Genomic DNA, 23,867 nt, shown 5'->3' with positions numbered 1-23,867 from the left:
AGAGTTTGTTATTTTGAAATAGTGCTGGTATGTACTATTTACTCAGAAACAGAAAAGAGATGAAGATTTCTGTTTGTATGAGGAAAATGATTTTAGCAACCGTCACTAAAATCCATGGCTGTTCCACACAGGACTGTTGAGAGCAATTAACTTCAGTTGGGGGGAACAGTGTGCAGTCTCTTGCTGCTTGAGGTATGACACATTCTAACAAGACGATGTAATGCTGGAAGCTGTCATTTTCCCTATGGGATCCGGTAAGCCATGTTTATTACGATCGTAAATAAGGGCTTCACAAGGGCTTATTAAGACTGTAGACTTTTTCTGGGCTAAATCGATTCATTATTAACACATATTTAGCCTTGAGGAATCATTTTATCTGGGTATTTTGATATAATAATATCGGCAGGCACTGTATTAGACACCTTATTCTTTAGGGGCTTTCCCAAAGCATAAGCAGAGCCTCATTTTCGCGCCGGTGTGGCGCACTTGTTTTTGAGAGGCATGGCATGCAGTCGCATGTGAGAGGAGCTCTGATACTTAGAAAAGACTTTCTGAAGGCGTCATTTGGTATCGTATTCCCCTTTGGGCTTGGTTGGGTCTCAGCAAAGCAGATACCAGGGACTGTAAAGGGGTTAAAGTTTAAAACGGCTCCGGTTCCGTTATTTTAAGGGTTAAAGCTTCCAAATTTGGTGTGCAATACTTTTAAGGCTTTAAGACACTGTGGTGAAAATTTGGTGAATTTTGAACAATTCCTTCATGTTATTTCGCAATTGCAGTAATAAAGTGTGTTCAGTTTAAAATTTAAAGTGACAGTAACGGTTTTATTTTAAAACGTTTTTTGTACTTTGTTATCAAGTTTATGCCTGTTTAACATGTCTGAACTACCAGATAGACTGTGTTCTGAATGTGGGGAAGCCAGAATTCCTATTCATTTAAATAAATGTGATTTATGTGATAATGACAATGATGCCCAAGATGATTCCTCAAGTGAGGGGAGTAAGCATGGTACTGCATCATTCCCTCCTTCGTCTACACGAGTCTTGCCCACTCAGGAGGCCCCTAGTACATCTAGCGCGCCAATGCTCCTTACTATGCAACAATTAACGGCTGTAATGGATAATTCTGTCAAAAACATTTTAGCCAAAATGAACACTTATCAGCGTAAGCGCGGCTGCTCTGTTTTAGATACTGAAGAGCATGACGACGCTGATATTAATATTTCTGAAGGGCCCCTAACCCAGTCTGATGGGGCCAGGGAGGTTTTGTCTGAGGGAGAAATTACTGATTCAGGGAACATTTCTCAACAGGCTGAACCTGATGTGATTGCATTTAAATTTAAGTTGGAACATCTCCGCATTCTGCTTAAGGAGGTATTATCCACTCTGGATGATTGTGACAAGTTGGTCATCCCAGAGAAACTATGTAAAATGGACAAGTTCCTAGAGGTGCCGGGGCTCCCAGAAGCTTTTCCTATACCCAAGCGGGTGGCGGACATTGTTAATAAAGAATGGGAAAGGCCCGGTATTCCTTTCGTCCCTCCCCCCATATTTAAAAAATTGTTTCCTATGGTCGACCCCAGAAAGGACTTATGGCAGACAGTCCCCAAGGTCGAGGGAGCGGTTTCCACTTTAAACAAACGCACCACTATACCCATAGAGGATAGTTGTGCTTTCAAAGATCCTATGGATAAAAAATTAGAAGGTTTGCTTAAAAAGATGTTTGTTCAGCAAGGTTACCTTCTACAACCAATTTCATGCATTGTCCCTGTCGCTACAGCCGCATGTTTCTGGTTCGATGATCTGATAAAGGCGGTCGATAGTGATTCTCCTCCTTTTGAGGAGATTATGGACAGAATCAATGCTCTCAAATTGGCTAATTCTTTCACCCTAGACGCCACTTTGCAATTGGCTAGGTTAGCGGCTAAGAATTCTGGGTTTGCTATTGTGGCGCGCAGAGCGCTTTGGTTGAAATCTTGGTCGGCTGATGCGTCTTCCAAGAACAAGCTACTTAACATTCCTTTCAAGGGGAAAACGCTGTTTGGCCCTGACTTGAAAGAGATTATCTCTGATATCACTGGGGGTAAGGGCCACGCCCTTCCTCAGGATCGGCCTTTCAAGGCAAAAAATAAACCTAATTTTCGTCCCTTTCGTAGAAACGGACCAGCCCAAGGTGCTACGTCCTCTAAGCAAGAGGGTAATACTTCTCAAGCCAAGCCAGCTTGGAGACCAATGCAAGGCTGGAACAAGGGAAAGCAGGCCAAGAAACCTGCCACTGCTACCAAGACAGCATGAAATGTTGGCCCCCGATCCGGGACCGGATCTGGTGGGGGGCAGACTCTCTCTCTTCGCTCAGGCTTGGGCAAGAGATGTTCTGGATCCTTGGGCGCTAGAAATAGTCTCCCAAGGTTATCTTCTGGAATTCAAAGGACTTCCCCCAAGGGGGAGGTTCCACAGGTCTCAGTTGTCTTCAGACCACATAAAAAGACAGGCATTCTTACATTGTGTAGAAGACCTGTTAAAAATGGGAGTGATTCATCCTGTTCCATTAAGAGAACAAGGGATGGGGTTCTACTCCAATCTGTTCATAGTTCCCAAAAAAGAGGGAACGTTCAGACCAATCTTAGATCTCAAGATCTTAAACAAGTTTCTCAAGGTTCCATCGTTCAAGATGGAAACCATTCGAACTATTCTTCCTTCCATCCAGGAAGGTCAATTCATGACCACGGTGGATTTAAAGGATGCGTATCTACATATTTCTATCCACAAGGAACATCATCGGTTCCTAAGGTTCGCATTCCTGGACAAACATTACCAGTTCGTGGCGCTTCCTTTCGGATTAGCCACTGCTCCAAGGATTTTCACAAAGGTACTAGGGTCCCTTCTAGCTGTGCTAAGACCAAGGGGCATTGCTGTAGTACCTTACTTGGACGACATTCTGATTCAAGCGTCGTCCCTTCCTCAAGCAAAGGCTCACACGGACATTGTCCTGGCCTTTCTCAGATCTCACGGATGGAAAGTGAACGTGGAAAAGAGTTCTCTATCCCCGTCAACAAGGGTTCCCTTCTTGGGAACAATAATAGACTCCTTAGAAATGAGGATTTTTCTGACAGAGGCCAGAAAAACAAAACTTCTAGACTCTTGTCGGATACTTCATTCCGTTCCTCTTCCTTCCATAGCTCAGTGCATGGAAGTGATCGGGTTGATGGTAGCGGCAATGGACATAGTTCCTTTTGCGCGCATTCATCTAAGACCATTACAACTGTGCATGCTCAGTCAGTGGAATGGGGACTATACAGACTTGTCTCCGAAGATACAAGTAAATCAGAGGACCAGAGACTCACTCCGTTGGTGGCTGTCCCTGGACAACCTGTCACAAGGGATGACATTCCGCAGACCAGAGTGGGTCATTGTCACGACCGACGCCAGTCTGATGGGCTGGGGCGCGGTCTGGGGATCCCTGAAAGCTCAGGGTCTTTGGTCTCGGGAAGAATCTCTTCTACCGATAAATATTCTGGAACTGAGAGCGATATTCAATGCTCTCAAGGCTTGGCCTCAGCTAGCGAGGGCCAAGTTCATACGGTTTCAATCAGACAACATGACAACTGTTGCGTACATCAACCATCAGGGGGGAACAAGGAGTTCCCTAGCGATGGAAGAAGTGACCAAAATCATTCTATGGGCGGAGTCTCACTCCTGCCACCTGTCTGCTATCCACATCCCAGGAGTGGAAAATTGGGAAGCGGATTTTCTGAGTCGTCAGACATTGCATCCGGGGGAGTGGGAACTCCATCCGGAAATCTTTGCCCAAGTCACTCAGCTGTGGGGCATTCCAGACATGGATCTGATGGCCTCTCGTCAGAACTTCAAAGTTCCTTGCTACGGGTCCAGATCCAGGGATCCCAAGGCGGCTCTAGTGGATGCACTAGTAGCACCTTGGACCTTCAAACTAGCTTATGTGTTCCCGCCGTTTCCTCTCATCCCCAGGCTGGTAGCCAGGATCAATCAGGAGAGGGCGTCGGTGATCTTGATAGCTCCTGCGTGGCCACGCAGGACTTGGTATGCAGATCTGGTGAATATGTCATCGGCTCCACCTTGGAAGCTACCTTTGAGACGAGACCTTCTTGTTCAGGGTCCGTTCGAACATCCGAATCTGGTTTCACTCCAGCTGACTGCTTGGAGATTGAACGCTTGATTTTATCGAAGCGAGGGTTCTCAGATTCTGTTATCGATACTCTTGTTCAGGCCAGAAAGCCTGTAACTAGAAAGATTTACCACAAAATTTGGAAAAAATATATCTGTTGGTGTGAATCTAAAGGATTCCCTTGGGACAAGGTTAAGATTCCTAGGATTCTATCCTTCCTTCAAGAAGGATTGGAAAAAGGATTATCTGCAAGTTCCCTGAAGGGACAGATTTCTGCCTTGTCGGTGTTACTTCACAAGAAACTGGCTGCTGTGCCAGATGTTCAAGCCTTTGTTCAGGCTCTGGTTAGAATTAAGCCTGTTTACAAACCTTTGACTCCTCCTTGGAGTCTCAATTTAGTTCTTTCAGTTCTTCAGGGGGTTCCGTTTGAACCCTTGCATTCCGTTGATATTAAGTTATTATCTTGGAAAGTTTTGTTTTTAGTTGCAATTTCTTCTGCCAGAAGAGTTTCAGAATTATCTGCTCTGCAGTGTTCTCCTCCTTATCTGGTGTTCCATGCAGATAAGGTGGTTTTACGTACTAAACCTGGTTTTCTTCCAAAAGTTGTTTCTAACAAAAACATTAACCAGGAGATTATCGTACCTTCTCTGTGTCCGAAACCAGTTTCAAAGAAGGAACGTTTGTTGCACAATTTGGATGTTGTTCGCGCTCTAAAATTCTATTTAGATGCTACAAAGGATTTTAGACAAACATCTTCCTTGTTTGTTGTTTATTCCGGTAAAAGGAGAGGTCAAAAAGCAACTTCTACCTCTCTCTCTTTTTGGATTAAAAGCATCATCAGATTGGCTTACGAGACTGCCGGACGGCAGCCTCCCGAAAGAATCACAGCTCATTCCACTAGGGCTGTGGCTTCCACATGGGCCTTCAAGAACGAGGCTTCTGTTGATCAGATATGTAGGGCAGCGACTTGGTCTTCACTGCACACTTTTACCAAATTTTACAAGTTTGATACTTTTGCTTCTTCTGAGGCTATTTTTGGGAGAAAGGTTTTGCAAGCCGTGGTGCCTTCCATTTAGGTGACCTGATTTGCTCCCTCCCTTCATCCGTGTCCTAAAGCTTTGGTATTGGTTCCCACAAGTAAGGATGACGCCGTGGACCGGACACACCTATGTTGGAGAAAACAGAATTTATGTTTACCTGATAAATTACTTTCTCCAACGGTGTGTCCGGTCCACGGCCCGCCCTGGTTTTTTTAATCAGGTCTGATAATTTATTTTCTTTAACTACAGTCACCACGGTACCATATGGTTTCTCCTATGCAAATATTCCTCCTTAACGTCGGTCGAATGACTGGGGTAGGCGGAGCCTAGGAGGGATCATGTGACCAGCTTTGCTGGGCTCTTTGCCATTTCCTGTTGGGGAAGAGAATATCCCACAAGTAAGGATGACGCCGTGGACCGGACACACCGTTGGAGAAAGTAATTTATCAGGTAAACATAAATTCTGTTTTCTAACAAGACTTGGTAATGCTGGAAGCTGTCATTTTCCCTATGGGATCCGGTAAGCCATTTTTATTAAATAAGAATAAAGGGCTTCACAAGGGCTTTAAAGACTGGTAGACATTTTTCTGGGCTAAAACGATTGATTTATAAGCATTTTTAATAGTTTATAGCTTTGAGGAGTTATTTTATTCTTGGGAATTATGTTAAAGAAACGGCAGGCACTGTATTGGACACCTTTTTCACTGGGGGCCTTCTCTAATCATAGGCAGAGCCTCATTTTCGCGCCACTAATGCGCAGTTGTTTTTGGGAAGCAAGGCATGCAGATGCATGTGTGAGGAGCTCAGATACATAGAAAAAGCTTACTGAAGGCGTCATTTGGTATCGTATTCCCCTCTGGGCTTGGTTGGGTCTCAGCAAAGCAGATACCAGGGACTGTATAGGGGTTAAATATAAAAACGGCTCCGGTTCCGTTATTTTAAGAGTTAAAGCTTTCAAATTTGGTGTGCAATACTTTTAAGGCTTTAAGACACTGTGGTGAAATTTTGGTGAATTTTGAACAATTCCTTCATACTTTTTCACATATTCAGTAATAAAGTGTGTTCAGTTTAAAATTTAAAGTGACAGTAACGGTTTTATTTTAAAACGTTTTTTGTACTTTGTTATCAAGTTTATGCCTGTTTAACATGTCTGAACTATCAGATAGACTATGTTCTGTATGTGAGGAAGCCAAGGTTCCTTCTCATTTAAATAGATGTGATGTATGTGACAAACAATTTAGAGAAAATGATGCCCAAGATGATTCCTCAAGTGAGGGGAGTAAGCATGGTACTGCATCATCCCCTCCTTCGTCTACGCCAGTCTTGCCCACACAGGAGGCCCCTAGTACATCTAGTGCGCCAATACTCCTTACTATGCAACAATTAACGGCTGTAATGGATAATTCTATCAAAAACATTTTAGCCAAAATGCCCACTTATCAGCGAAAGCGCGACTGCTCTGTTTTAGAAAATACTGAAGAGCATGAGGACGCTGATGATAATGGTTCTGACATGCCCCTACACCAGTCTGAGGGGGCCAGGGAGGTTTTGTCTGAGGGAGAAATTTCAGATTCAGGGAAAATTTCTCAACAAGCTGAACCTGATGTGATTACATTCAAATTTAAATTGGAACATCTCCGCGCTCTGCTTAAGGAGGTGCTGTCTACTCTGGATGATTGTGACAATTTGGTCATTCCAGAGAAATTATGTAAGATGGACAAGTTCCTAGAGGTCCCGGGGCCCCCCGAAGCTTTTCCTATACCCAAGCGGGTGGCGGACATTGTAAACAAAGAATGGGAAAGGCCCGGCATACCTTTTGTCCCTCCCCCTATATTTAAGAAATTGTTTCCTATGGTCGACCCCAGAAAGGACTTATGGCAGACAGTCCCCAAGGTCGAGGGGGCGGTTTCTACTCTAAACAAACGCACTACTATCCCTATAGAAGATAGTTGTGCTTTCAAAGATCCTATGGATAAAAAATTAGAGGGTTAGCTTAAAAAGATGTTTGTTCAGCAAGGTTACCTTCTACAACCAATTTCATGCATTGTTCCTGTCACTACAGCAGCGTGTTTCTGGTTCGATGAACTAGAAAAGTCGCTCAATAAAGATTCTTCTTATGAGGAGATTATGGACAGAGTTCACGCTCTTAAATTGGCTAACTCTTTTACTTTAGACGCCACTTTGCAATTAGCTAGATTAGCGGCGAAAAATTCAGGGTTTGCTATTGTGGCGCGCAGAGCGCTTTGGCTAAAATCTTGGTCAGCGGATGCGTCTTCCAAGGGGAAAACGCTGTTTGGCCCTGACTTGAAAGAGATTATTTCAGATATCACTAGGGGTAAGGGCCACGCCCTTCCTCAGGATAGGTCTGTTAAGGCTAAAAATAAACCAAATTTTCGTCCCTTTCGCAGAAACGGACCAGCCTCAAGTTCTACATCCTCTAAGCAAGAGGGTAATACTTCTCAAACCAAGCCAGCCTGGAGGCCAATGCAAGGCTGGAACAAAGGTAAGCAGGCTAAGAAACCTGCCACTGCTACCAAGACAGCATGAGATGTTGGCCCCCGATCCGGGACCGGATCTGGTGGGGGGCAGACTTTCTCTCTTCGCTCAGGCTTGGGCAAGAGATGTTATGGATCCTTGGGCGCTAGAAATAGTCTCCCAAGGTTATCTTCTGGAATTCAAGGAGCTACCCCCAAGGGGGAGGTTCCACAGGTCTCAATTGTCTTCAGATCACATAAAAAGACAGGCATTCTTACATTGTGTAGAAGACCTGTTAAAAATGGGAGTGATTCATCCGGTTCCATTAGGAGAACAAGGGATGGGATTCTACTCCAATCTGTTCATAGTTCCCAAAAAAGAGGGAACATTCAGACCAATCTTAGATCTCAAGATCCTAAACAAATTTCTCAAGGTTCCATCGTTCAAAATGGAAACCATTCGGACAATTCTTCCTACCATCCAGGAAGGTCAATTCATGACCACGGTGGATTTAAAGGATGCGTATCTACATATTCCTATCCACAAGGAACATCATCGGTTCCTAAGGTTCGCCTTTCTGGACAAGCATTACCAGTTTGTGGCACTTCCATTCGGATTAGCCACTGCTCCAAGAATTTTCACAAAGGTACTAGGGTCCCTTCTAGCGGTGCTAAGACCAAGGGGCATTGCAGTAGTACCTTACTTGGACGACATACTGATTCAAGCGTCGTCCCTACCACAAGCAAAGGCTCATACGGACATTGTCCTGGCCTTTCTCAGATCTCACGGGTGGAAAGTGAACGTAGAAAAAAGTTCTCTATCTCCGTCAACAAGAGTTCCCTTCTTGGGAACAATAATAGACTCCTTAGAAATGAGGATTTTTCTGACAGAGGCCAGAAAAACAAAACTTCTAGACTCTTGTCGGATACTTCATTCCGTTCCTCTTCCTTCCATAGCTCAGTGCATGGAAGTGATCGGGTTGATGGTAGCGGCAATGGACATAGTATCTCTTCTCCCGATAAATATTCTGGAACTGAGAGCGATATTCAATGCTCTCAAGGCTTGGCCTCAGCTAGCAAAGGCCAAATTCATACGGTTTCAATCAGACAACATGACGACTGTTGCGTATATCAACCATCAGGGGGGAACAAGGAGTTCCCTGGCGATGGAAGAAGTGACCAAAATAATTCAATGGGCGGAGACTCACTCCTGCCACTTGTCTGCAATCCACATCCCAGGTGTGGAAAATTGGGAAGCGGATTTTCTGAGTCGTCAGACATTTCATCCGGGGGAGTGGGAACTCCATCCGGAAATCTTTGCCCAAATAATTCAATTGTGGGGCATTCCAGACATGGATCTGATGGCGTCTCGTCAGAACTTCAAGGTTCCTTGCTACGGGTCCAGATCCAGGGATCCCAAGGCGACTCTAGTGGATGCACTAGTAGCACCTTGGAGCTTCAACCTAGCTTATGTGTTCCCACCGTTTCCTCTCATTCCCTGGCTGGTAGCCAGGATCAAACAGGAGAGGGTATCGGTGATCTTGATAGCTCCTGCGTGGCCACGCAGGACTTGGTATGCAGATCTGGTGAATATGTCATCGGCTCCACCATGGAAGCTACCTTTGAGACAGGACCTTCTTGTTCAAGGTCCGTTCGAACATCCGAATCTGGCCTCACTCCAACTGACTGCTTGGAGATTGAACGCTTGATTTTATCAAAGCGAGGGTTCTCAGATTCTGTCATTGATACTCTTGTTCAGGCCAGAAAGCCTGTAACTAGAAAAATCTACCATAAAATATGGAAAAAATATATCTGTTGGTGTGAATCTAAAGGATTCCCATGGAACAAGATAAAAATTCCTAAGATTCTATCCTTTCTTCAAGAAGGTTTGGAGAAAGGATTATCTGCAAGTTCTTTGAAGGGACAGATTTCTGCTTTATCTGTTTTACTTCACAAAAAGCTGGCGGCTGTGCCAGATGTTCAAGCTTTTGTTCAGGCTCTGGTTAGAATCAAGCCTGTTTACAAACCTTTGACTCCTCCTTGGAGTCTCAATTTAGTTCTTTCAGTTCTTCAGGGGGTTCCGTTTGAACCCCTACATTCCGTTGATATCAAGTTATTATCTTGGAAAGTTTTGTTTTTGGTTGCAATTTCTTCTGCTAGAAGAGTTTCAGAGTTATCTGCTCTGCAGTGTTCTCCTCCTTATCTGGTGTTCCATGCAGTGAAGACCAAGTCGCTTTCTCCAACGGTGTGTCCGGTCCACGAACCGCCCTGGTTTTTTAATCAGGTCTGATGATTTATTTTCTCTAACTACAGTCACCACAGTATCATATGATTTCTCCTATGCAAATATTCCTCCTTTACGTCGGTCGAATGACTGGGGAAGGCGGAGCCTAGGAGGGATCATGTGACCAGCTTTGCTGGGCTCTTTGCCATTTCCTGTTGGGGAAGAGAATATCCCACAAGTAAGGATGACGCCGTGGACCGGACACACCGTTGGAGAAAGTAATTTATCAGGTAAACATAAATTCTGTTTTCTCATACTAGACAGCTGAAGACCTGTGATGCGTCGGTTTCTCATACTAGACAGCTGAAGACCTGTGATGCGTCTGTTTCTCATACTAGACAGCTGAAGACCTGTGATGCGTCTGTTTCTCATACTAGACAGCTGAAGACCTGTGATGCGTCGGTTTCTCATACTAGACAGCTGAAGACCTGTGATGCGTCGGTTTCTCATACTAGACAGTTGAAGACCTGTGATGCGTCTGTTTCTCATACTAGACAGCTGAAGACCTGTGATGCGTCGGTTTCTCATACTAGACAGCTGAAGACCTGTGATGCGTCGGTTTCTCATACTAGACAGTTGAAGACCTGTGATGCGTCTGTTTCTCATACTAGACAGCTGAAGACCTGTGATGCGTCTGTTTCTCATACTAGACAGCTGAAGACCTGTGATGCGTCTGTTTCTCATACTAGACAGCTGAAGACCTGTGATGCGTCTGTTTCTCATACTAGACAGCTGAAGACCTGTGATGCGTCTGTTTCTCATACTAGACAGCTGAAGACCTGTGATGCGTCTGTTTCTCATACTAGACAGCTGAAGACCTGTGATGCGTCTGTTTCTCATACTAGACAGCTGAAGACCTGTGATGCGTCTGTTTCTCATACTAGACAGCTGAAGACCTGTGATGCGTCTGTTTCTCATACTAGACAGCTGAAGACCTGTGATGCGTCTGTTTCTCATACTAGACAGCTGAAGACCTGTGATGCGTCTGTTTCTCATACTAGACAGCTGAAGACCTGTGATGCGTCTGTTTCTCATACTAGACAGCTGAAGACCTGTGATGCGTCTGTTTCTCATACTAGACAGCTGAAGACCTGTGATGTGTCGGTTTCTCATACTAGACAGCTGAAGACCTGTGATGCGTCGGTTTCTCATACTAGACAGCTGAAGACCTGTGATGCGTCGGTTTCTCATACTAGACAGCTGAAGACCTGTGATGCGTCTGTTTCTCATACTAGACAGCTGAAGATCTGTGATGCGTCTGTTTCTCATACTAGACAGCTGAAGACCTGTGATGCGTCGGTTTCTCATACTAGACAGCTGAAGACCTGTGATGCGTCGGTTTCTCATACTAGACAGCTGAAGATCTGTGATGCGTCTGTTTCTCATACTAGACAGCTGAAGACCTGTGATGCGTCGGTTTCTCATACTAGACAGCTGAAGACCTGTGATGCGTCGGTTTCTCATACTAGACAGCTGAAGACCTGTGATGCGTCGGTTTCTCATACTAGACAGCTGAAGACCTGTGATGCGTCGGTTTCTCATACTAGACAGCTGAAGACCTGTGAGGCGTCGGTTTCTCATACTAGACAGCTGAAGACCTGTGAGGCGTCGGTTTCTCATACTAGACAGGCCACGCAGGACTTGGTATGCAGATCTGGTGAATATGTCATCGGCTCCACCATGGAAGCTACCTTTGAGACAGGACCTTCTTGTTCAAGGTCCGTTCGAACATCCGAATCTGGCCTCACTCCAACTGACTGCTTGGAGATTGAACGCTTGATTTTATCAAAGCGAGGGTTCTCAGATTCTGTCATTGATACTCTTGTTCAGGCCAGAAAGCCTGTAACTAGAAAAATCTACCATAAAATATGGAAAAAATATATCTGTTGGTGTGAATCTAAAGGATTCCCATGGAACAAGATAAAAATTCCTAAGATTCTATCCTTTCTTCAAGAAGGTTTGGAGAAAGGATTATCTGCAAGTTCTTTGAAGGGACAGATTTCTGCTTTATCTGTTTTACTTCACAAAAAGCTGGCGGCTGTGCCAGATGTTCAAGCTTTTGTTCAGGCTCTGGTTAGAATCAAGCCTGTTTACAAACCTTTGACTCCTCCTTGGAGTCTCAATTTAGTTCTTTCAGTTCTTCAGGGGGTTCCGTTTGAACCCCTACATTCCGTTGATATCAAGTTATTATCTTGGAAAGTTTTGTTTTTGGTTGCAATTTCTTCTGCTAGAAGAGTTTCAGAGTTATCTGCTCTGCAGTGTTCTCCTCCTTATCTGGTGTTCCATGCAGATAAGGTGGTTTTGCGTACTAAACCTGGTTTTCTTCCGAAAGTTGTTTCTAACAAAAATATTAACCAGGAGATAGTCGTGCCTTCTTTGTGTCCGAATCCAGTTTCAAAGAAGGAACGTTTGTTGCACAATTTGGATGTAGTTCGTGCTCTAAAATTCTATTTAGAGGCTACAAAGGATTTCAGACATACATCTTCCTTGTTTGTTGTTTATTCTGGTAAAAGGAGAGGTCAAAAAGCAACTTCTACCTCTCTCTCTTTTTGGCTTAAAAGCATCATCAGATTGGCTTATGAGACTGCCGGACGGCAGCCTCCTGAAAGAATCACAGCTCATTCCACTAGGGCCGTGGCTTCCACATGGGCCTTCAAGAACGAGGCTTCTGTTGATCAGATATGTAAGGCAGCGACTTGGTCTTCACTGCACACTTTTACCAAATTTTACAAATTTGATACTTTTGCTTCTTCTGAGGCTATTTTTGGGAGAAAGGTTTTGCAAGCCGTGGTGCCTTCCATCTAGGTGACCTGATTTGCTCCATCCCATCATCCGTGTCCTAAAGCTTTGGTATTGGTTCCCACAAGTAAGGATGACGCCGTGGACCGGACACACCTATGTTGGAGAAAACAGAATTTATGTTTACCTGATAAATTACTTTCTCCAACGGTGTGTCCGGTCCACGAACCGCCCTGGTTTTTTAATCAGGTCTGATGATTTATTTTCTCTAACTACAGTCACCACAGTATCATATGATTTCTCCTATGCAAATATTCCTCCTTTACGTCGGTCGAATGACTGGGGAAGGCGGAGCCTAGGAGGGATCATGTGACCAGCTTTGCTGGGCTCTTTGCCATTTCCTGTTGGGGAAGAGAATATCCCACAAGTAAGGATGACGCCGTGGACCGGACACACCGTTGGAGAAAGTAATTTATCAGGTAAACATAAATTCTGTTTTCTCATACTAGACAGCTGAAGACCTGTGATGCGTCGGTTTCTCATACTAGACAGCTGAAGACCTGTGATGCGTCTGTTTCTCATACTAGACAGCTGAAGACCTGTGATGCGTCTGTTTCTCATACTAGACAGCTGAAGACCTGTGATGCGTCGGTTTCTCATACTAGACAGCTGAAGACCTGTGATGCGTCGGTTTCTCATACTAGACAGTTGAAGACCTGTGATGCGTCTGTTTCTCATACTAGACAGCTGAAGACCTGTGATGCGTCGGTTTCTCATACTAGACAGCTGAAGACCTGTGATGCGTCGGTTTCTCATACTAGACAGTTGAAGACCTGTGATGCGTCTGTTTCTCATACTAGACAGCTGAAGACCTGTGATGCGTCTGTTTCTCATACTAGACAGCTGAAGACCTGTGATGCGTCTGTTTCTCATACTAGACAGGAGAAGACCTGTGATGCGTCTGTTTCTCATACTAGACAGCTGAAGACCTGTGATGCGTCTGTTTCTCATACTAGACAGCTGAAGACCTGTGATGCGTCTGTTTCTCATACTAGACAGCTGAAGACCTGTGATGCGTCGGTTTCTCATACTAGACAGCTGAAGACCTGTGATGCGTCTGTTTCTCATACTAGACAGCTGAAGACCTGTGATGCGTCTGTTTCTCATACTAGACAGCTGAAGACCTGTGATGCGTCTGTTTCTCATACTAGACAGCTGAAGACCTGTGATGCGTCTGTTTCTCATACTAGACAGCTGAAGACCTGTGATGCGTCTGTTTCTCATACTAGACAGCTGAAGACCTGTGATGTGTCTGTTTCTCATACTAGACAGCTGAAGACCTGTGATGCGTCGGTTTCTCATACTAGACAGCTGAAGACCTGTGATGCGTCGGTTTCTCATACTAGACAGCTGAAGACCTGTGATGCGTCTGTTTCTCATACTAGACAGCTGAAGATCTGTGATGCGTCTGTTTCTCATACTAGACAGCTGAAGACCTGTGATGCGTCGGTTTCTCATACTAGACAGCTGAAGACCTGTGATGCGTCGGTTTCTCATACTAGACAGCTGAAGATCTGTGATGCGTCTGTTTCTCATACTAGACAGCTGAAGACCTGTGATGCGTCGGTTTCTCATACTAGACAGCTGAAGACCTGTGATGCGTCGGTTTCTCATACTAGACAGCTGAAGACCTGTGATGCGTCGGTTTCTCATACTAGACAGCTGAAGACCTGTGATGCGTCGGTTTCTCATACTAGACAGCTGAAGACCTGTGAGGCGTCGGTTTCTCATACTAGACAGCTGAAGACCTGTGAGGCGTCGGTTTCTCATACTAGACAGCTGAAGACCTGTGAGGCGTCGGTTTCTCATACTAGACAGCTGAAGACCTATGATGCGTCTGTTTCTCATACTAGACAGCTGAAGACCTGTGATGCGTCAGTTTCTCATACTAGACAAACTAATGTATATGTCTTTTGCTCAGTTGTGCACCAGAGCCTTCCACTCCTCTTTCTATTCTAGCTAGAGACAGTTTGCGCTGTTCTGTGAAGGGAGTAATACACAGCGCTGTACAAGAGCTTCAGATTGTTGGCAATTTCTCACATGGAATAGCCTTTATTTCTCAAGTTTCAGAAGAAAGTTCATTGTTTCTAGGCATCTTGAGCCTGTAATCGAACTTACAATTGCTGATGCTCTAATTCTCAAATAGTGTAATGAAGGAAAGTTTTATTGCTTCTTTAATCAGCACAACAGTTTTCAGCTGTGCTAACATAATTGTAAAAGGGTTTTCTAATGATCAATTCGCCTTTTTAAATGATAAACTTGGAATATCACACACAACTTGCCATTGGAACACATGACAGATGGTTGCTGATAATAGGTTTCTGTAGGCCTATGTAGATAGTTGTTTACATCTACAATAGTCATTTGCAACATTAACAATATCTACACTGTATTTCTACTCAATTTTGTTATTTTAATGGACAAAAAATATTTTTGTTTTTCTTTCGAAAACAAGGAAATGTCTAAGTGAGCCCAAACATTTAAACGCCACATATTTATAATAAACGTGAACTTTGTTAGCTAACTAAAGCGGAAGAAGGTGGCCAAATAAGTCTCTTTTTAGAGTCTCATTCATTTTTGTGAAAGTGCATCACACTGAGATCTTAGCAAATCCAGATCCCAGTGTGCTGCACTTTCACAAGAATACAACCGCCTTCTTCCACACTTGTTAGCTGACAAAGTGCCCATATCTATTATAAAATTCAGTAGTTTTCCCTCTCTCAGTCCTCCCTTTACTTCCTTTCTAATTACCCTTTAACTCTGTTTTTATTTTCTTTCATTCAAGGCCCACTGAGGAGATGGTGAAAATGGTTCTCAGCCGACCCTGTCACCCTGATGACCAGTTTACTACAAGTATCTTGCGCCATTGGTGCCTAAAGCATGATGACAACTTATCAGAAAATATCAAGTCTCTTCTCATCAAGAACAACAGTTTACCACGGAAACGTCAGAGGTAATTCAACATTGACCGCTGCCCTGCTCCTAGACACAATTCTTACACTTCCTGAACCTACTGAGCTCTAACATACACTAACTAATTTTATCCATATCTGTTCTAGACCCTAAATATAATATACATGCCACAAGGAGAGGCCTAATTTATCTACCCCAGCCGAGAACTATTAGGTCAAGTTCTTAACATACACACCCCATGGAGAGGCCTAGTTTATCTACCCCAGCTGAGAACTATTAGGCCAAGTTCTTAACAAATAAGGGTTTTCCTCTTCTTTACTCCCTTTATTATATCCATAACTCAATATACATGACTTGGAACTTCTGCTTTATTTACATATCCATGCCAGCTTTGAACTTCCCTACAGACTTTTTTTTTTTCTTCCATCTTCTTTTGTTTGGCTAAACATTAAAACAGTTCAGTTTCCTATATGTTTTGGTATTTGAGCAGATAAACCATAGTCACTAATTCTAAATCACTCAGAATGAAATAGTACACTTCATAACAGATTTAGGGGAGACAGACACTGTTTGCTGTTGTGGGAGAGTATCTCTGCATAGTGTTAGAGCTTTGTAATTTTATTAGTCATTGTTGACTGGTTTTATGATCCTCAAGCTCCCTCCAGTGGTTAATTTGTGTAACAAAAACCATTCACACTCGGTGGTGCCAGTTTTTGTGGTGTCAAACAGAATTGTCAGTGAGTTCCATATTATTATTACTAGTATATTAAACACTGATGGAACCTAACCACCTTGAACTGTAAACCTAATGCTTCTAATAATGTCAAGGAAGCCTGATGTTCAAACGTCTTCCTTTCTCTTGTTAAGTGTGTTCAGTGTGTTCAGTCCACGGGTCATCCATTACTTATGGGATATATTCTCCTTCCCAACAGGAAGTTGCAAGAGGATCACCCAAGCAGAGCTGCTATATAGCTCCTCCCCTCACATGTCATATCCAGTCATTCTCTTGCAACCCTCAACAAAGGAGGAGGTCGCGAGAGGAGCTGGAGTTTTTACTTAACTATTCTTCAATCAAAAGTTTGTTATTTTAAATGGCACCGGAGTGTGCTGTTTTTCTATCTCAGGCAGTATTTGGAAGAAGAAACTGCCTGCGTTTTTTTCTATGATCTTAGCAGGCGTAACTAAGATCCACTGGCTGTTCTCGACATTCTGAGGAGTGGGGTAACTTCAGAAACTGGGAATAGCATGCGGGGTCCTCCGCAAATGAGGTATGTGCAGTACATTATTTTCTGGGAATGGAATTGACTAAGAAAATACTGCTGTTACCGTATGATGTAAGTACAGCCTTAAATGCAGTAGTGGCAACTGGTATCAGGCTGATAAATGTATGCGCAGTCAAGTTATTTTCTAGGGACTAGAATTTGACTGAGAAAATACTGTTAAAACTGAAATAATACTTAAGCCTTATCTGCAGTGGTAGCGACTGGTAGCAGGCTTAGTGATAACTTTGCATGACATTGGAAAATGTTGTTTTTTAATAAAACGTTTACTGGCATGTTATTCGTTTTTGTGAGGTACTTTGGTGATAAATCTCTTTGGGCATGATTTTTTTCCACATGGCTAACATATATTTTCTGCATGGAAACCGTTATATCAGGGCTCCCACTGTTGTAATAGGAGTGGGAGGGACCTTGTTTTAGCGCCTTGTTGCGCAGTTAAAATTCTAGCACAGTCTTCCTGTTTCTTCCTCCTTGATCCAGGACGTCTCTAGAGAGCTCAGGGGTCTGCAAAATTCATTTTTGAGGGAGGTAATCAGTCACAGCAGATCTGTGACAGTGTGTTTGACTGTGATTAAAAGCGTTAAATCTTAATTGATATCCGTTTTATCCGTTTTGGGTATTAAGGGGTTAATCATCCTTTTGCTAATGGGTGCAATCCTCTGCTAATAATACACTTCTTGTTAAGAATTGTTTAATTATATCTGTATTTTTGAAGCGCTGCAGCGTTTTTTATATTGCTTGTAAACTTATTGAAAGTGATTTCCAAGCTTGCTAGTTTCATTGCTAAGTCTGTTTAAACATGTCTGATTCAGAGGAAACTGTTTGTTCATCATGTTCAAAAGCCAATGTGGAGCCCAATAGAACGATGTGTACCAATTGTATTGATATTGCTTTGAATAAAAGTCAATCTGTACCGATAGAGAAACTATCACCAGACAACGAGGGGGAAGTTATGCCGCCTAACTCTCCTCACGTGTCAGTACCTGCGTCTCCCGCTCGGGAGATGCGTAAGATTGAGACGCCAAGTACATCTAGGCCCTTACAAATCACTTTACATGATATGGCTAATGTTATGAAAGAAGTATTATATAATATGCCCGAATTAAGGGGCAAGCGCGATAGCTCTGGGTTAAGGACAGAGCGCGCTGATGACACGAGAGCCATGTCTGATACTGCGTCACAATTTGCAGAACATGAGGACGGTGAGCTTCATTCTGTCGGTGACGGTTCTGATCCGGCGAGACCGGATTCAGAAATTTCTAATTTTAAATTTAAGCTTGAGAACCTCCGTGTGTTACTAGGGGAGGTATTAGCGGCTCTGAATGATTGCGACACGGTGGCAATTCCAGAGAAAATGTGTAGGTTGGATAGATACTATGCGGTACCGGTGTGTACTGACGTCTTTCCTATACCAAAAAGACTTACAGAAATTATTAGTAAGGAGTGGGATAGACCCGGTGTGCCTTTTTCCCCTCCCCCGATATTTAGAAAAATGTTTCCTATAGACGCCACCACACGAGACTTATGGCAGACGGTCCCTAAGGTGGAGGGAGCAGTTTCTACTTTAGCCAAGCGTACCACTATCCCGGTGGAGGATAGCTGTGCTTTCTCAGATCCAATGGATAAAAAAATTAGAGGGTTATCTTAAGAAAATGTTTGTTCAACAGGGTTTTATATTGCAGCCTCTTGCATGCATTGCGCCTGTCACGGCTGCAGCGGCATTCTGGTTTGAGTCTCTGAAAGAGGCGATTCGCACAGCGCCATTGGATGAGGCTTTGAGCAAAGTTAGAATCCTTAAGCAAGCTAATGCGTTTGTTTCAGATGCCGTAGTACATCTAACCAAACTTACGGCTAAAAATTCCGGATTCGCCATACAGGCGCGCAGAGCGCTCTGGCTTAAATCCTGGTCAGCGGATGTAACTTCCAAATCTAAGCTACTTAACATTCCTTTCAAATGGCAGACCTTATTCGGGCCCGGCTTGAAGGAAATTATTGCTGACATTACGGGAGGTAAGGGCCACGCCCTTCCTCAGGACAGGGCCAAACCAAAGGCCAAACAGTCTAATTTTCGTGCCTTTCGTAACTTCAAGGCAGGAGCAGCATCAACTTCCTCCGCTCCAAAACAGGAAGGAACTACTGCTCGTTACAGACAGGGTTGGAAAGGCAACCAGTCATGGAACAAGTGCAAGCAGGCCAGAAAGCCTACTCCCGCCCCTAAGACAGCATGAAGACAGGGCCCCCTATCCGGAGACGGATTTAGTGGGGGGCAGACTTTCTCTCTTCGCCCAGGCTTGGGCAAGAGATGTGCAGGATCCCTGGACGTTGAAGATTATATCTCAGGGATACCTTCTGGATTTCAAATCCTCTCCTCCACAAGGGAGGTTCCATCTATCGAGGTTATCAACGAACCTAGTAAAGAGAGAGGCATTTCTACAATGTGTACAAGACCTCTTAATCATGGGAGTGATCCACTCAGTTCCGCGATCGGAACAGGGACAAGGATTTTACTCAAATCTATTTGTGGTTCCCAAAAAAGAGGGAACCTTCAGACCAATCTTGGACTTAAAGATCTTAAACAAATTCCTAAGGGTACCATCGTTCAAGATGGAAACCATTCGAACCATCCTACCCATGATCCAAGAGGGTCAATATATGACCACAGTGGACTTAAAGGATGCTTACCTTCACATACCGATTCACAAAGATCATTATCGGTACCTAAGGTTTGCCTTTCTAGACAGGCATTACCAGTTTGTGGCTCTTCCCTTCGGGTTAGCCACGGCCCCGAGAATTTTTCCGAAGGTTCTGGGCTCACTTCTGGCGGTACTAAGACCACGAGGCATAGCGGTGGCTCCGTACCTAGACGACATTCTGATACAAGCGTCAAGTTTTCAGAATGCAAAGTCTCATACAGAGATAGTTCTAGCATTTCTGAGGTCGCATGGGTGGAAAGTGAACGTGGAAAAGAGTTCTCTGTTACCACTCACAAGGGTTCCTTTTCTAGGGACTCTTATAGATTCTGTAGAGATGAAGATTTACCTGATGGAGTCCAGGTTATCAAAGATTCTCAATGCTTGCCGTGTCCTTCATTCCGTTCCAAGCCCATCAGTAGCTCAGTGCATGGAGGTAATCGGCTTAATGGTCGCGGCAATGGACATAGTGCCATTTGCGCGCCTGCATCTCAGACCGCTGCAACTATGCATGCTCAGTCAATGGAACGGGGATTACTCAGATCTGTCCCCTTTGCTAAATCTTGACCAGGAGACCAGAGATTCTCTTCTCTGGTGGTTGTCACCGGTTCATCTGTCCAAAGGAATGATCTTTCGCAGACCAGATTGGACGATTGTAACAACGGATGCCAGCCTTCTAGGCTGGGGAGCAGTCTGGAATTCCCTGAAGGCTCAGGGATCGTGGACTCAGGAGGAGAAACTCCTTCCAATAAACATTCTAGAATTAAGAGCAATATTCAATGCTCTTCTAGCTTGGCCTCAGTTAGCAAAACTGGGGTTCATCAGATTTCAGTCGGACAATATCACGACTGTGGCTTACATCAATCATCAAGGGGGAACCAGGAGTTCCCTAGCGATGTTGGAAGTCTCGAAGATAATTCGCTGGGCAGAGTCTCACTCTTGCCACCTGTCAGCGATTTACATCCCAGGCGTAGAGAACTGGGAGGCGGATTTCCTAAGTCGCCAGACTTTTCATCCGGGAGAGTGGGAACTTCACCCGGAGGTATTTGCTCAACTGATTCGTCGTTGGGGCAAACCGGATCTGGATCTCATGGCATCTCGCCAGAACGCGAAGCTTCCTTGTTACGGATCCAGGTCCAGGGACCCGGGAGCGGTGCTGGTAGATGCATTAGCAGCCCCTTGGGTTTTCAACATAGCTTATGTGTTTCCACCATTTCCGTTGCTACCTCGACTGATTGCCAGAATCAAACAGGAGAGGGCATCGGTAATTCTGATAGCGCCTGCGTGGCCACGCAGGACCTGGTATGCAGACCTAGTGGACATGTCGTCCTGTCCACCATGGTCTCTACCTCTGAGGCAGGACCTTCTAATTCAGGGTTCTTTCAACCATCCAAACCTAATTTCTCTAAGGCTGACTGCCTGGAAATTGAACGCTTGATTCTATCAAAGCGTGGGTTTTCGGATTCGGTTATTGATACATTAATACAGGCTCGGAAACCTGTGACCAGAAAAATTTACCATAAGATATGGCGTAAATATTTATATTGGTGCGAATCCAAGAGTTACTCATGGAGTAAGGTTAGGATTCCTAGGATATTGGCTTTTCTACAAGAGGGTTTAGAAAAGGGTTTATCCGCTAGTTTGCTAAAGGGACAGATTTCAGCTCTGTCTATTCTTTTACACAAACGTCTGGCAGAGAATCCAGACGTCCAGGCTTTTTGTCAGGCTTTGGCTAGAATTAAGCCTGTGTTTAAAGCTGTTGCTCCTCCGTGGAGCTTAAACTTGGTTCTTAAAGTTCTTCAGGGTGTTCCGTTTGAACCCCTTCATTCCATTGATATTAAGCTTTTATCTTGGAAAGTTTTGTTTTTGATGGCTATTTCCTCGGCTCGAAGAGTCTCCTTACATTGTGATTCTCCTTATCTGATCTTTCATTCAGACAAGGTAGTACTGCGTACTAAACCTGGGTTTTTACCTAAGGTTGTTTCTAACAGGAATATCAATCAAGAGATTGTTGTTCCATCATTATGTCCTAATCCTTCTTCAAAGAAGGAACGTCTTTTGCATAATCTAGACGTGGTCCGTGCTCTGAAGTTCTACTTACAGGCAACTAAAGATTTTAGACAAACTTCTTCTCTGTTTGTCGTTTACTCTGGACAGAGGAGAGGTCAAAAGGCTTCGGCTACCTCTCTCTCTTTTTGGCTTCGTAGCATAATACGTTTAGCCTATGAGACTGCTGGACAGCAGCCTCCTGAAAGAATTACAGCTCATTCCACTAGAGCTGTGGCTTCCACCTGGGCCTTTAAGAATGAGGCCTCTGTTGAACAGATTTGCAAGCTGCAACTTGGTCTTCACTTCATACTTTTTCCAAATTTGACACTTTCGCTTCTTCGGAGGCTGGTTTTGGGAGAAAGGTTCTACAGGCAGTGGTTCCTTCTGTTTAATGTTCCTGCCTTGTCCCTCCCATCATCCGTGTACTTAGCTTTGGTATTGGTATCCCATAAGTAATGGATGACCCGTGGACTGAACACACTTAACAAGAGAAAACATAATTTATGCTTACCTGATAAATTTATTTCTCTTGTAGTGTGTTCAGTCCACGGCCCGCCCTGTCTTTTTAAGGCAGGTTCTAAATTTTCAAATTATAACTCCAGTCACCACTGCACCTTATAGTTTCTCCTTTCTCGTCTTGTTTCGGTCGAATGACTGGATATGACATGTGAGGGGAGGAGCTATATAGCAGCTCTGCTTGGGTGATCCTCTTGCAACTTCCTGTTGGGAAGGAGAATATATCCCATAAGTAATGGATGACCCGTGGACTGAACACACTACAAGAGAAATAAATTTATCAGGTAAGCATAAATTATGTTTTCTATATACCTCTTTAGAACAGGGGTATCAAGCTCATTGTATTGGGAGGGCAATGGCCAAGTGTACTTCTCTGATGGGGGCACCTTGAACAGAGGGGGATTGCTCTGGAACTTGATATACTAGGAACTGCAAGTGACATTTACCCAAGTAGTAGTGTATGGTGGGAGTTGTATCCCACAATAAACACACACCGTCTATATTTATCTTGTGGGTGCCAAGTGAAGTGATCATTCTGGAACTGTATAACTGTAAAAAATGACATTTATCCAAGCAGTGCATTGTGGGAGTCTATAATGAACAATGCATTATTGTCTTTATATTTATCTAGTGAGTGCCTGTATAGAACATCAACTTGTTACACCTCTTAGAACCCTAAAAACATTGATGGGGCTCAAATAAATAATTTTCTTCTTAAATGGAAAGAGTGCACAGCTGCATTCGTTACGAACTTGGCCACCAGGAGGAGGCAAAGACACCCCAGCCAAAGGCTTAAATACTCCTCCCACTCCCCTCATCCCCCAGTCATTCTTTGCCTTTCATCTGAATTTTTAATTTTTTGTTTTTGCCTCTTATGGAGGGTAGTACTCTTTGGCATGGGACAGGAGTTTTAAGTAGTCCTGTCAGTCTCTCGGTGAGGGCTTGGAGATGCAGGGAGTTTCATTCTGTGAAACCATCCTGACTCATATTAACAGCTCCTTAAGCAATCGGAGTTGTCGAACTTTGCTTCGCTGCCTGCTTTCTTCTCTCAAGTCCATGGCGGAGGCAACGCTACTATCCGTCACACTTGAAGGGCAGTGTTCCTGTTCCACAGCATAGATTCCAGTAATGTAAATGTTTCCCAAGAGGCTACCACCTTGCGGGTCTAACTTATAACATAAGGGTCTCAGTGAGTCTCTTTTAGTATCTTGGAATCAAGGGTTAATATCTCCTGAGGGGGGTTATTGAACAGGAGGGGGTTTTATAATCATGTTTATGTGATTCAACCTGCTTATGTGCGATGTTTATTGGGCTCGTGGTTGGAACATTGAGGCCTTTGGAAGTGACGCAGCCTTTTGGCTGGGCGCACTTGTTTGGACTGTACAGTTCACCTTGTGTTCAGGCATGGCTACGTTTCGTTGTTCCATTTCCGCATTCCGACCGCGCGGTGAAGGAAATATTCTAGTCCACAGGGTCTGGTCATAGGAGGTGGTGAGTGCCCCAGCCATTGGGGGTGTCAGGTGCCGTTTTTTTTTTTTCACTACTTAAGTCCATATTTAAATATCCTCTATCCAGCTATGGAGGATTCTGATGCTGAGACTGTGTTAATTTCAGATTCAGTTACAGAGGATTCTGATACTGAGACTATTTTGATTTCTGATTCTGTGTCTGGTGATGAATCC

At 44.0% G+C, this 23,867-nt stretch overlaps 1 protein-coding gene across 1 annotated transcript in view; it reads left to right on the top strand.

Moving 5' to 3' along the window:
- INTS3 (integrator complex subunit 3) overlaps positions 1-23,867 on the top strand; it is an 883,995-nt gene that overhangs the window by 702,285 nt on the left and 157,843 nt on the right. The window contains 1 exon segment of the mRNA XM_053719732.1: positions 15,523-15,690. Coding sequence (XP_053575707.1) covers positions 15,523-15,690 — 168 coding nt within the window.

This window comes from Bombina bombina, chromosome 1 (assembly GCF_027579735.1).
Source record: "Bombina bombina isolate aBomBom1 chromosome 1, aBomBom1.pri, whole genome shotgun sequence".
NCBI classification, from domain to species: domain Eukaryota; kingdom Metazoa; phylum Chordata; class Amphibia; order Anura; family Bombinatoridae; genus Bombina; species Bombina bombina.
Note: the sequence above shows the minus strand (reverse complement) of the source record. Positions and strands in the feature narration are given on the sequence as shown.